This window comes from Colossoma macropomum, unplaced genomic scaffold (assembly GCF_904425465.1).
Source record: "Colossoma macropomum unplaced genomic scaffold, Colossoma_macropomum, whole genome shotgun sequence".
Taxonomy (NCBI): Eukaryota; Metazoa; Chordata; class Actinopteri; order Characiformes; family Serrasalmidae; genus Colossoma; species Colossoma macropomum.
Genome location: NW_023494787.1, coordinates 21,174,120 through 21,188,965, shown reverse-complemented (window position 1 = coordinate 21,188,965; position 14,846 = coordinate 21,174,120). Strand labels below are relative to the sequence as shown.

Here is a 14,846-nt window from a genome sequence, read left to right as displayed (position 1 = left end):
CTGAAACACTGTCACCAATCTCTGTGAGTTTCCCAGGTTACACATTTAATAATTATTTATTATTATTATTATTTTAAAAGTGCAATCAAGTCGATTTCAACTCCTGGTGACCATATAGATATGGTGTTTCTCAAGAACATACTGTCTTCTGTTTAGGTCTATAATAAGAGAGAGGTGAGGCCTGATTTGGTCAAGAATCGATGTACTTCTTTTCTTTGTCATCCAAGGTACTCACAAAAGACTTGACCAACACCAAAGTTCAAAAGCATCAATATTTTTCTCATTTTTACTGTCCTGGTTTCACATTCATAAAGAACCATAGAGAAAACACTGCCTGGACAATTCTGATCTTCATAGAGACATTACATTTGAGGATCTTTTCAAGCTCCTACATTCTTGTTCTGCTGAGTGCCAATCTGTGTCATTTCTCTTTACTGCTGGATCCTTTGTTGTTAATAATTGATTCAAGTAGACAACAGCTGTCCACTACTTCAACGGTCCCGTCTTTTCACTGCCCTTAAACTTACCTTATAAGGGCCTTCAGGTTCGAGCATCATATCACCTGCACAACGAAGGTTATTGAACTTTTTTCAACCAATCCTGAATTCTCTGTCATCTTCCGCCAGTCTTGCTTCTCTTATTATATGTCCAACATATAGGTTGTAAAAGTTTAAAAAATATAGAAATAGACACACTGGAAGAAAATACCACAAGAAAGAATGAAAGAAAGAAGGAGGAATCTGTTCAGAGAGTGATTTTGGCATGTAGGAGGACATGATTTTTGCAGAAAAAGATGTTACGATTCAGATAATATTTGGAATGACTTGCTCGCCAAAAGACATCACACTGAAGCTGTGATTGCATCCGGCAGCTTGTTCACTGCCAGATCCTCCAAGCGGCTGCAACATTCAGCCTGAACAGTGCAAAACGATGCTGCAGTATGGGCCAAATCAGGCTGCCAATGAGTGCTCACATACCCTTATTCATCTGCTAATGCCTAAGCTATGCACAATCACCGCTCTGTTGTTATCCTCCATACTGATACATTCCTGCCTCGAAAAGGGGATTCTCTTATACCTCTGTGTCTTTCCTGAGCTTTAAAGGCAAGTCTTTTGTGCTGGCTTAAGACCAAATCCCCTCTGTGGCACAAGGGAAAAAGCCCGGGGCGCTGGTCTGAATGGCTGCCACTCCGGCCCGGCTCCTGTCACTGAGTTGTGCTGCTTTAAAGGGACAGAGCCTGAGGCTGTGTGCCCACAGAGCGGCTCCAGAAGGTGAAAGTCCAGGACCTCAGCGCTGATGCCCTTTAAAAGCATGGTTCAGCAGCGGCTCACCACTGGCTCCTTTGTTCCTTTCTTTGAGAGTGCTTTAGAGCAGAGCTGCAGCTGGGAACTAGCTGTCTGTTTACTCAAGCCAAGATGCATACATTAAACATCATCATTGACATCTTCAGCAAATTCAAGCTCTCTTGCAGAAATTTTAAGGTGAAGAAACCGAATTAAACTTTCACATCTTGCAGACACTGTGTTTTAAGACAACAAAAAAGAATGGAGTTTATCTGGGGCGTTTTAATAAATGATTGTAATCACATTGTGATATTCTGTCCTATTCCATCACCTCATCTGGAACAGCGCATATATGTGTCTAAGACACCATAAAAGACAAGGGAAAATTCTGCCCTTCAATAAAAAGACTCAATCAGTTTGCAGATAAAGCTGCAAATGGGAAAATTCCTTCCTCATTGTGGAGATGTGTGTATGCGCAGTAGCCAGAACACATTTTTGTGCGTTATTTGAGCCAAATGCTACAAACTATGTGATTTTTGTTGAATTTTATCAGTGATTTTTTGTGAGCTTTTAGTTTCTGGATTATAGGTTTCTTCCCATTCAAACAGACAGGATCTTTTATCAAAGGAAGTAACTGCTCATGTCTGTTGCCAAGCTTGTCTCTGAGTGAACAGACTTTCCTCTAAGGCCTTTGATAATATTCACTTGCACTATAGATAAAAACAACTAACCCACTAGTCATCAAATAAACAAATGCTGTCAGTTAAAAAAACATTCTAGCCCCAGTCATGGCATTTATGTTCATTTGAACTTAAATAAAACTTACATAATTAATTAACTTAACATAATAATAACGATTAATCACCTAATTAACGATTAAATGACTAATGTCAGTCGGTTATCAGTCACAAGATTTTGCCAAAATTTGTATCTTCACCTTGCACATTTTTAAAATTCCTTTAACAACTGCCTTAATGCATACTGCTTCTTGCAATGTACTCTAATAACAGCTTTTACGAATGCGCACTCTGTCTAAATCCATCTATCTACACACCTATCTAGGCCTAAAATTTGTAGAAGACATCTGCTCATTCTTCTAAAATCAAGTGTACCTATCCATCTTTTCATCCCCTGGCGTTGAGGCATGTACTCCCACTCACGGCTGCACAAAACGGTCAGTACTTCTGACCTGTTGGCCTAGTCCCTTTCAGATACAGCACTATTGCAGAGCTTTTATCCTGTCCAACAAAACCACTAATTTCTCACTATTTCCCCTAAGAGGGACCTCAGAGACTTTTTCCACCTGTTCCACCAGGCTTAGTGTGAAACTTTTGCCCATTTCGTGTGAACAGGCAGGGGAATGAGCAGCAGGATTAGCCGCATGGCTGCGTGTCTCAGCGCTGTGGGGAGTGGGCTGGCGAACGCTAAAGCCACTCTAATCCCAGTGCTGTGGCAGGTCTCTCTCACTGGGAGGTACAGAAGTGGAGACCATCAGCCTGCAGCCCTCTACATTTACTGTAAGCTATCATCACTGAGGATCAGGATTACCATCAACTGAGAAGAGAACAGTCAGACAGAGGGAAAGGGCCATTTTGAAGGAGTTTGTGAGATTTTAAGGAGTTTGTTTGGTCATTTTATATTTTATATAAAACACACATTAGAATGCTCCCTTCCACCATTACTGTATGCCTTGTCAAATGCACAAAAATTCATTTAATTAGCTTCTATTTTTGCCAGGAGCTGGCTTCGTTTGCAGAGGACTAAATAAGCCTCTCATTCTTTGGTCGGTGGCCTAATTACAAAAAAATGAACACTGTGGAACAGTTATATAAATCTGAATTATTTAGTAACATTTTTTTGCACACAGTAAATTACTATATGAATACTTTTATAATCATTAAATTCTACAAGACAAACTGAATGCCCACTAACTATCCAATTGGCTTCACTGGAAAAAAAAGCCCTGCTATGTGTGTTACTCTCTGAGTGAGGCATTAATGGAATGACACATATGAAGATATGGAGTGTTTAAGGGGTATTTTTAGTGTTGCTCTTTAGGGCTGAGAGAAGGGTAGAGATCTCACCTCACACAATGGGAAAAGTTACCCCACTCTCTCTTTCTCAGGCAGGCACAATTACATACAAAAAGGTCTAGAAAACCACTGAGTATTCACACTAGTACTTCTGTTAATAGCCTCTTTCTGTGCATCTGAGAGAGCCACGATGCAATCACCCCAGTTCTCTGCATGTCACTCCACTTTACACAAATTGCACACATTAAAATGTTTCTTGAACTCTTAAATGGCTGATATGGTGTTTACACTTTTGGTTTGACATTTACATGTAGTCTAATAATTCTAAAATAACCAGACTTCTAGGTCGATCAGAAAAAAAAACTTCATATAAACACCTAAATTACAATAGAGTATTTCTATCGGATCAAAAGAGGCAGAATAAAAATGGAAGAATAATCACCATGTAAACATTTGAATCCAATCACATTAACGATCAGGAAAAACATGGAAAAACGTGAGCAGTGGAAAAATGAGTGAAATTAGCTCTATATATGCAGGTGGTGTTGTCGACCCCGCTGTGCTCGTGACTCACTAAAAAAATCATCTGGGTTTATATGGTAATGTCTTAAAGATGGTAAAGTTCTTATTCATTTTACTGTTGGATGTCCATTCAGGGAATGCTAGCATGGGCGGATAAAACAAACCAGCAGTCAGACAGAGATGGACAGATGAGCTAGCTTTATAAGTCAGTTACGCTCGCTAAGATAGCTTTTGCCCATTGTTAACTTTCTTTTAACAATTTTCTCCAACTCGAATAGAGAAAAAAAGACTGTACGGAAACATAGTTTTGTTGAGGCTGTGTGGGCAGGACTAATCACATTAGCCTTGTGATTGGTGAGGATATTGCTTATGTATGTATGACCAAGATTAGGACTGCCGAGTTTACAAAGAGGAGAATTTTATCAAAATACATCTGTCACTGAATAGCAACTGTAAAGTTATTCACAGGACATACTTTGTACATATTTTGTGTGCCCAAGATTAATCTACTATTAAAAAACATGGATTTAGGTTCTCTGGGGCTTTAAAACTCGGAAGATTAGTTGCCTAAAAGATGCACCGCAATAAATATTCTTAACCAAAGCAAAAATACAGGACAGATTCGACTGAAACCAAAACCAAAAACCTACAAAAGATGAGAGGAAATTAAAAAATTTTACATAAAAAAAAACCTTACTGAAATTGCTATAGTATGTAGGCTATAGTACAATGTCCTCAACAACAGAGAACAGTTGGTCATCCAAGGTAATGAATTCCATTATTTTTCAGTTATACTTTGCACTGTGGCGCTGTTGTTGATGAATTCCTTTTTGCTTCTGTTTTCCTGTATAGGATGTCATTTTTTCAAGAGGTATTAAACCTTTAATGGAGACGTTCTCAGTGTTGTATCCCATCTTGACACTAGGCAAGATTTCAAATCACTTATCTAATGTTCCTTGCAGAAGCTGTGAAATAGTTTCACACTGTTTTTCATTGTTTTCACTTTTTCTAATTGTTACTATTAAACCAGTTTATAAACTGTTAGATCTTTGTTGTAGGCCTATTTAATCTGTTTTTTATCTCTTTCTGCCAAAAATTCACAAGCTGCATTCAGAAAGAATTCATTTGGATTGACAAACATCTCAAGTCACAAATATCAGGTTTACAGACCTGCTTTCCGTGCCTCAAAGCAAGCGTGGCTCATCTCTTCCTTCAGTTCTTCATTCTCCAGTGCGATGGCCTCTCCCACGGCCACGAAGCGGCCCACGGCAACACTGACCGCCTGGCCAACCTTCTGGATAGCCCGCAAGGTCTTTTCTGACTTCTTTAGCTTGTCTTTGTGATTTATCAGGGTGGTTATCTGGAATAAAAAAGACACAAATAAAAATTAAGGAAATCAAGTTATGATGCCTAGCATTTAAGCTGCCCCCATGGGACAGAGAAAGTGAGAGAAAAAGAAAGAAGGGTGGGATGAGGTCTTCAGTCTATTTGTAGTCGTTTAGAACCATACAGACTCTGAGCTTCACAAACACTGTCACAGCAAAGGTGTTCCCTCTGAGCTGGGATTAAATCCATCAATTATGTATCACACATCCATTTTCAATTTCCGCTTGGAAGAGAGGTGCTCCCTCACCTCCAGCTGCCAGCCACAGTGCTAAAGGACACCTGTAATTGAAGCAAAACTGCAGGACACATGGAGCACACAGGGGGGCTGCACATGATGCTTATTAGCAATTCATCATAGCCCTACAGCTTTCACTACCTAACACCATGACCATCATTTGTCAACTGCCTGGTCAGGGAATGACAACCTTTCACCATTTGTACTGCAAACATGATAAATCTTCATCATTAAGGAATATGAATAGTTGTTTCTACTTCGTGGATTGAAAAAAGTAATGTTCTCTTCAGCCAGCTGGAAGGACTGGGTTTAATTTCTAAGATTCAGCTGCATCTCACACCAGAGAAGGGAACTCCACACTCTTGGGATTCCAATTCATTTACCTCAGTGAAATCTGATCAACTCATATCAGAACTAACTGCTCCTGCTGTCGTCTTCACCTAATCCCTAGATGCAACATGCTTTTCCTCCTCACCCTTTTTCTTCTCAATGAAAAAGCCAAATTTTTTATAGAACTTTCGACAGCGTGCTTTTATTTTGGAAAGCATCTGGGATATCCTGCTTATATAACTCTCTGAGACCTGTCACTAGCTAAGTTTCCATTGACTTTCTGCTTAAACTGCAAAACATAAAATGAAAATGTGTTAAAAATTGTGTTATTTGTATCCGTCAAAAGTCATTCCCTGCAAAACACTGCTGTCAATTTTGCTCATCAGTAAAAAAGGTGTTTGACATGTTTCTATCTCTTCTTTCATGTACATCTCAATGTGTGTACCGTTGGCTTCCTAAACTTCTCTATTACCTATTAATAAGGAAATTTTGTTTATTTTACTATTATTATTATTATTTCTTTTTTTCCCAATCGGAACTATTACTCAAGCGATCACTTTTCTCATAGGCATGTTTGAGCAATTTCCATTTTGATAACCAAACATGGGTCATGAGGCAAGACCAGCTGAGAACCACTGCTACAGATCATTTCCATGCAGGTGTGTATAGGTTACGTGATGCAGTGGGAATGTGGGGGTGTCTGTTTACGTAACTCTTTGGATAAATATTCTGTTCATCTGAGGTTTGTATCTCCCTGAAAAAAAGTGTAATCAGACACTCAGGAGAGAGGAAGCTGTTTGGATGTGTGACAATGCCCCCTAGCCAGTATTTGATGGCTACTAGACGTCCTGTTTCTGAACCTTCAGTGAGTCACATACAGAGAAAAATGGGAACTTCCCTTAAGATCAGGGATGTAGAGTCTAAATGGTGAGGTGTGGACAACTAAAAGTGGAGCACATTCGTCTTCAACATTCGCCACCTGCTCTGAAGGACAGCAATGTAGATGTTTATTCAACACTGCTTAATCTGCATCTCATGATGCAGATGAGGTCAAATGTCTGTGTTTATGCGTTAGAGTTCAGCGATCCCATGACAGAGGTCAGAATCAGGAGATAATCTGTGTAACTTTCGGATGTCCTTCCACAATTGCAGTGCTCCAAAGTGTGTGAATGTGTGTGTGAGAGGGGCACAGTGAGCCAAGTGCTGTTCTGGTCTTACAGCTCCACAGCAATATGAGAAAGGTCCTCACCTTAATTAGCCTCTGAGTGCAGCCTAAGACAGTGACTGTGTTTACATGTGGAAATGGAAATGTATATAGCCTATGTGTACCGTGTAGGTGTGGGAATGACAGAGAGAGTACAATGTGTTTGAAAGTGTTAGGCTGTGCATCTGTTTGTGTTAAAGGAAAGGACAGGGGGGCACAGCACACATAACTTCCTGCTACATAAGCACATGGCTAGCTAATGCTGTGTAAACAAGAGTGAAGCTAGGTCAGGAAACATAATATTGATTCAGTGGTGTGACACAGCACTAGGGACAACTGTCTCTAAACACAGCTCTCACTGCCACAGTGCCATTTAAAAGCTACAAACCAGTAAAACAGTAAAAAAAACAGGCCCAAACAGAGCACTGAGAAGCTTCTCTAGACTCAATTTACATTGCCTGTTGTTGTTTAGAAAACATGCAATTATATGCTCTTAACAGTAATCATGGTATGCCCCATTTAAATCCATGGCTTAATGCTTAGAAATACATACAGCATATGAAAGATGGTTTTAGTAAATGGTAGTGCTGCAATATGAGGTGGTTAGAGTGGGGAAAAACAAAGAAAATAAAGGCACTGGCCTACGCAGAGCTACTGAAGTGTGGGTTCTGGCCCTTAGGGTATGCACATGTGGGTCTCATATTCTTGCTTTATAACTTTCTTCTAGAAATATCCACATGAAAGAATCTAGGTTATCATAGCTTCACTTTGTACAGAGCCAAGTGGGAATGAGGGAAGCCGTTTTAAGTTTTGGGGGCACTGAAACTTTTGGCGGCATACACGTGATGTACACTGTGACATCATGCTAAACACTGTGCCAAACAGTTTTTTTCCCTTTACAATTTTTAATAAATCACCTCAAACACAATGTAACTTGCCTTTTGATGTTGACAATGTAAGTGATATAACACATAATACAACGAAAAGTAGGGATGTGCATTCTGACAATTTTGATATTGGAGTACCCAGAAGAGTTAACAAACGGATATCCGGTTAACTGCAAGGAAGGGGAAGAAAACTAATAACAAGTACTTCAGATGAAATTAATGTAGAGCTGGCACTGGAGGCTACTCTTTTAGGTGAAAGCATGGGTGTTAAGAGGCTAAACAAATCAGTAGCACAATAATTTAGCAGCAAGCAGAGAAATACATTTGAAAACGTTTTAATATTCAAAAAAGGAGAAGGAAATGGTAGTTTTCGTGTTGAATTAGTAATGGGGACTGCCTCTTCTGACGTGAGGTAAAACTACAGCTAACTGGTACAACGCTGGATGCTGATGAGAACTCATCTTCTTACACAAAGGCTTTTGTCCTCAGTAGATGACTAACATTAATCTGATGGAGAAAAATATTTCAACTGTTTCTGGACCGACCTAACATCAGCTAGAGTAGCTAGCCTCGTTAGCAATAATGCACTTTTGGAGTGGTAAAGTGTAATACATGTACTTACTCACAAATATTTTAATGTTTACTGAATTGTTAGTTTAGGTATTTTATCCATCTCCATGTGCTGAAACTGAATGAGTACTCAAATAGTGATTTCAGTGTTTGAGAACTGGCACCTTTAATGGTTAATTAAGTACTCGAGTACCCATGCACATCACTAATGATGGCAACCAATCAGAATGTTGAAATCCAGTGCAGTACGTATTTCATCATGCCACACTCATATTTAAGCTACACCACTACACGCTGACAAAGGATTTAACACATGAAACTGGGAAATAATTACAAAGGTTAAAAAGTACAACCTTTTGGCAGAAAATTAGGTTGAAACTGTTAAAAATAACAGAAGGTCTGTCGTCACCTGCGTTTTACATGTCACAGAACAAGCCTACGAATCTGCAGTTTTACTCTGGTCAGGGAAACCTGCTAGCATTTTAGTGACGCCCCCACAGCAGCCAACAGCTGCCAAGATATTCCATTTGTCTCACTGCAATAAAGATCCAGCCATAAATGTCAAGAATGAATGTTACAGGTTGTGTCAGGCCTACACTGTGCTCAACATATTCTTACAATACTTAATTAAACACTTCATTAGCCTGAACGTTATTTTTTATTTTATTATTATTACTATTATTGCCTAGGTTTCCCAAAAGCATCTTAGCACAAAAAACAATATTAAAAACAAGCAAGCATCACAATAAACACTCTCTCTACCAGTTAAGAGGATATTAATATTAAGACGCTTTTAGAAACTGGGCCATTATTAGTACTATTGTTATTGTCTTGCAGATAAAAAGAAAATAACAGGCACTAAAGCACCCCACCTCCCACATCCCTGGTGCCAAGAATCTTTCTTGAAAGGAACACAATGATATCAGGACGGACCACAATGTCACAAGTGAACTGTATTCTTAAACTCTTCCTTCATCAGTACCACTCCCGAACACATACATAAACTCATCTGAGGCAGTTCTAAAGAAACACAGTTCCTCATTATTTACCCCGAGCACAATTTTGATCCACATAAGCACTGTACTCGTCATCAAACGTAACATCTACTGTGGAGATAAAAGTCATCAAAAGGAGCCCATATTTTAGAGAGGGAAGAGCATCTGACTGCAAATCAGAGCAACAAAAGCTGGAAGCACTTGCCAGAACCTCCCATGGTTCCTGACGGATTGGGTTTGAAAGGAAACGGAAAAATAGACCCTCTGGCTGTGCCAGTACCACTCTTCTCCCTCAAAAATATGAGTTTCTATGTCTGTTTGCAGGACTGATGCCATAGAAAAAAATCCAATTAGGATCAAGAATTTGATGTATAAGTCATCAACTCAAAACTCCAGAAACAGCTTATTAAAGGAGAAAGGATCACATTACATTCATATTGACAGCTTTCATAGAAGAAACTCCAATTCATCCATTATGTCTAATTGCTCTTCCAAGATTAGCAGTGTTTGCTGACTTTTACTTCATATTCCCATCTAATCATTCGCATAAACAAAAATCACTATATGGGAATAAACACAAAACACACTGAGCCAAATCTGATTATGACACACTGAAAGAATTATACAGCTAACAAAGCCCAGTATTGTAATCTTTCACCAGACAGGACAAAAAAAAGGGTTTTTGTGCATTGTGGAGTTCTGAAAACATAACAAACGTATTTGGTTGTAAACTGACCACTGGTCAACACACCCATAATTTTAAGATCCCTTGAAGCTACACCATGGAGCTTCAGGTTTTCTTTCTCACTAACTACTGGAACATCACTGCTCTACATCTTGTGATTAATAGATTAAATAGAAATCTAATTTTAATTTTTACCATTAACTGTGTTTAGAGATTCTAGATCTATCCTGCTGCAGAGTTTAGATTTAACTCCAATCTACTACGCCTGGGTCTAATTTCATTTATTTTAAACAGAAGGTACATTGCCATTTCAGTATTATGCTTACAGGCATCATCATGAATCAGAAATCACATCATATTTTCTTTCCATACTGTGACGTATTTCTGAGTGGTCAGGGACATTAAGGAGTGTCTCTAAACCAGCTGAATATTTCACTTGATGACAAATTGGGGTGGTGAGAGGGGGAGGTAAAACATGATATTGTTGGTTAATATTATTTTCTCCATTGATATATGAAATTGATATATCTGCTGATTGTTTGCCTTGAAAAAATCAAAAACAAAAAAAAACAAAAGAGGTTGTTTCACAAAAAAGGAAATAAACTGCTTGACAAAATGTCATAATTTCATATGTAATCCTTACAGTGACAACACATTCTGTTAAAGAAAGAACTGATTTTGTGCCATCACATGCTATCAGCGCCCAAAACAGAAAGGAAGCTGAAACTGTTTAAGCTCAGCATTCTTTATGTGAAGCAAGCTGTATCACATTCTGATCACTTTGTTCCAGTAGCAATCTGTGCTTCCCAATGCAATGGATTCTCTTTCAAAGACATGCTAGGTTACACAGAGGAGTAGAGGCTAGTAAATGTCACAAGGCTTTTCCCAAATACCCATCGTCCACACAGATGGTATTTTGTAACTTGCAGTAAAATCCTGGCAAGAGGTGACATTATGTCCAATGAGCCATGTTCTGTGGGTCTTAATGTGTTTAAGAAACAAACCTCATTGTGCTTGAGTCTCTTCCTCAGCAGTCTGACGCAAAAATAAGATTGTTTAAGAGAGGCTGATGGTGGGGAAAGTGAGGTCACACTTAAATAGCAGCACAGACTCACTCCACAGTTCAGATGGAGGTAGCTGTGCAGGTCTGCTGCCAATCTGAAGAAATGCAGATAATTACTATCAGGGAGTGGAACGAGTCGAGCGTGCCAAGTTTAGAGAGGACACGAGCTACACAAGAGCCCCTGGCCTGCCACAGTCAATGGGCAGTAAAGTACATCCTCTTTCCCCTTTACCCTCTGGCATCAGTGCTCTTTGTAAGTGGCCTGTCACTTTGGTGGAGTGCTTGAGCTTACCTTCCAGTGTGAGGCCGCTACAGAGGTTATATACTGTACATTCTCAATCTGCCTTGGTTAAAAGTGTGAAAAATGATTAGACATCATCAGGAGATGCCTGGTCTACTCACAAGTAGGGAAGACAAAAACTCTTTAAATTTAGTTTTAAATGTGTTATAATGCATTTAAAAGCTTTTTTTTGGATATTATTAGATGTAAAACACCTCATGGACATGCCTACCTGCCTACCTCACTCCATCGCTTCTCCATAAAGAGCCACTATTAGCACTCAAGTAGCTTTTAGGGCTTCATTACAGTAATGCTTTGCATTAAAAAAATATATATATATAGTTTAAAAGCCATTAAACATTTCAGGGCAAGAACTGACGGTCATAGCACTGAACTTCTTAACCATTTGTGTAAGGTTTAGGACCATGTTGCCATTGCAATAAATGGCAAAAATCCAAACACAAGGCCAAACAAGAAACTATTTTGAAAACACATCTCACAATAAACTGAAACATTTGTATTTACAAGCAAGTTTCCAGAATGTGTCATTCTTGATACAGCAAATAAAACAGCAATGCTAATGTCATTTAATAAAAGTAGCCCACATGCTAAACATGTTGGTGAAAAGCTGATCATTCTAATCTCCATTTCAACCAATGCCTGTAAGCTGGTCAGTAAGACACTGTTTATGTTTCAGTTCAACCATACAGCACTATAGCAACTCATCCATACAATCATACGTGTGAATACAATGAATTAAGCATCAGTGAATCTTCATGTACATCCTCTGCAGTCAGGTTTCAGCAGAAGCACAAATATTACTTTAGAACTGCTAGTTTAGGTTCAGGGTTACAGTACCAACAGTATCACTTCAGGAAAGAGCTCAACGTCCCACCAGAAAGTGCTCCCCTCTGGAGGCAAGCTGACACATCCTTGAGTCACTCTATTCAAAGTTGTAAGAGTGTTTGTGGTAATATGCGGGGCACTCATTAAAACACAGAGGTCTTTTGTCCTTACGCACAATCTATCCACGTGTATTTCCTCTCTTAGTCAATAAGGGTTTGTCCTCACTAATCACTAAGGAGCCCTCGGAGATTCCAGCAGCGTCCTTCATACAGTCGGGAAAGTACAGGTCTTGGTCAAGAACTCCACCCACACACAGACACTCGTCACACTGATTACCTTAGAGGCCAGAGTTAAATTAAACCCGGGGTGCTTGTAAGATAACACGAGGGTCATTAAAGAACAAAGCCTTGGTGAAGCATTCCAGGACGCTCATTATAGCACAATGCATGGCACAGCAGGCTGGCTGCCAGGCATGAAGCTAGAGCACATATGTTCCAAGGCGACAAATCACTGGCATGAAAAAAATACACTCTCACTACTCACTACTTTCACATTTGTTGAACTGAGTGGATATAACGTGGAGTTATGGGTTGGGATGCACCAAACACATTTCAGCCAAACATGGTCTAAAATGGCACTTTTGGCTTTTGTCTGAAAGAAACATTTTGGCCAAATACCCCGCTCTAAAATATTAAATAGGGCAACAACAAAATATCAAAATCTGACACTTAACAAACCATTTGAATGATAATAAAAGTGAGAAACAGTGATTAAAAATGCTGTTTGTTTCCATTGTTCTCCTGCAGCAGCAAATAAACAGTGAAAAAAAGTAGACCACGTGGTTCTTCGGTTTTTGGATTTCCTTTATAGTCAGCTCTGTTTTGTCTTATTGAAAGAAGATTTTATCAACAATAAAACTGTATTTTTAATTTTCTTTATTACCTTTATTACCTTGTAATGATCAGGTCTGGGAAGTTTATTCAAAAAAAACAAATAAACAAAAACTTTGTTCAATTTTTGGTCAAATGTGTTTTGACTTTTAGTTTCAGCCAAGAATCTTCATTTCAGTGCATCACTAGTTAATGGGAAGGAAATGCCCACCTTGGAAAGTATGAACATCAACAGGATCAACATAAAGGCAGTGCTGAAGCACACCACATGTGGGCCCAGATTTGCACGCATTCTTGGCACTTTGTCCCAAAGAGTTTGAGGGGCTGAGGCCCCAAATATGAAGGTGGAGCAACAGCTTTCCAATTGCCATTTTAAAGGCTTTCTCCCTCAAATAGAAATGTTTCAAAACTATAATTTGTGTTGCCCTTTCAGTGAGCAGACTATGCAAAGATTTAAGTACAGAAATAGGCTCACTGATGATCTTTAAAGGATTACAATTTGTTCATGTGGACAGATTTATAAATAAATAGGCATTTCTACCCTGTTATCAGAATCACTGCTACAGTAACAGTTATCAGAGGGCCCCAAAGAACAGTGGATTGTAACAGTAGTGGTACAGTGTTATTATGAAAAGCAATGGGTGATAAGATGTGATGGGAAAAGCTGGCTCTTATCATACTTTGCAGTAAGGCCCCCGTGTTGATACAGCAGTGGAGGCAGAGTAGTGCAGTCTCTCTTATCAGCAAGCTTTACTAACAGAGATCCTGCGCACTGATCCAGCAGCTGCTGAGGCTCACTGTGATTTAATGCCAATGGACCTCAGCAGCAAGATGTATGGCTGGATGGAGAAGCAAAAAAAGAGATCTCCACAAACGCCAAGCTAATAATACCAAATCATTTGTGAGCGCTGTAAGCTTACAGAAATCAGGACGGAAGAGAGATGTCAAGGTGTCCGGTGCTCACTTTTTCATTACACAACTGAGGCCTCTCCTTTCGCACCAACTACCACCGAAATAACAGAACTAGAACTGCTGAGGCTGTTAAAGAGACTACAATTCATATCAAAAATCGGATGAATTTTAGATTGTCAGTAGACCCTCATTCTCTCTATATTAGGGGCCAAACAATACATTGTTTGATTTTAAGGTTACACATATTTATTGGCAAAATACCAGTGTATCCAGCAATAAACAAAGCCTTGTGGATCATTTACAGTGATATAAAACACAGTAGTACATAGAAAGCAGCGATTCTATGTGCTGATACCTTTAACTATGCGCAGCGTGGACACGCACACGCTGTAATTTATGTGGACACAGATTAAAGAGGACAAGAATGGACAGAATGGATGCTCGGTTTAATAGGGTTTATAAACTTTAAACTAAACAAGGATTGTTACCATTTTGATCACACCTCAAAATTGATATATCTGCTGATATTAATGGTTACTGGATTGTTTTAGCTTCAACAATCACTACTAGTGACAGCACTTTCATTTCATTTGGGCCATCCTCTCTGTGCAAAAGGACAAGAAGGTAAATTCATACTGCAGTCACCCAGACCTTGCGTGTGCATATGAGAAGGCTTGTGTCATGGTGTGTGAGGGCTGTGTGTGTCCTCAGCGGTGGGTGACTTG

The 14,846-nt window shown here is 39.3% G+C and overlaps 1 protein-coding gene across 2 annotated transcripts in view; it reads right to left on the bottom strand.

Moving 5' to 3' along the window:
* Nucleotides 1–14,846, bottom strand: part of ctnnal1 (catenin (cadherin-associated protein), alpha-like 1) — a 63,084-nt gene that overhangs the window by 26,112 nt on the left and 22,126 nt on the right. For both annotated transcript variants that reach the window (XM_036566412.1, XM_036566413.1), the window contains exon 2: nucleotides 5,009–5,198. In XM_036566412.1, coding sequence (XP_036422305.1) covers nucleotides 5,009–5,198 — 190 coding nt within the window. The remainder of the gene's footprint in view (nucleotides 1–5,008; nucleotides 5,199–14,846) is intronic.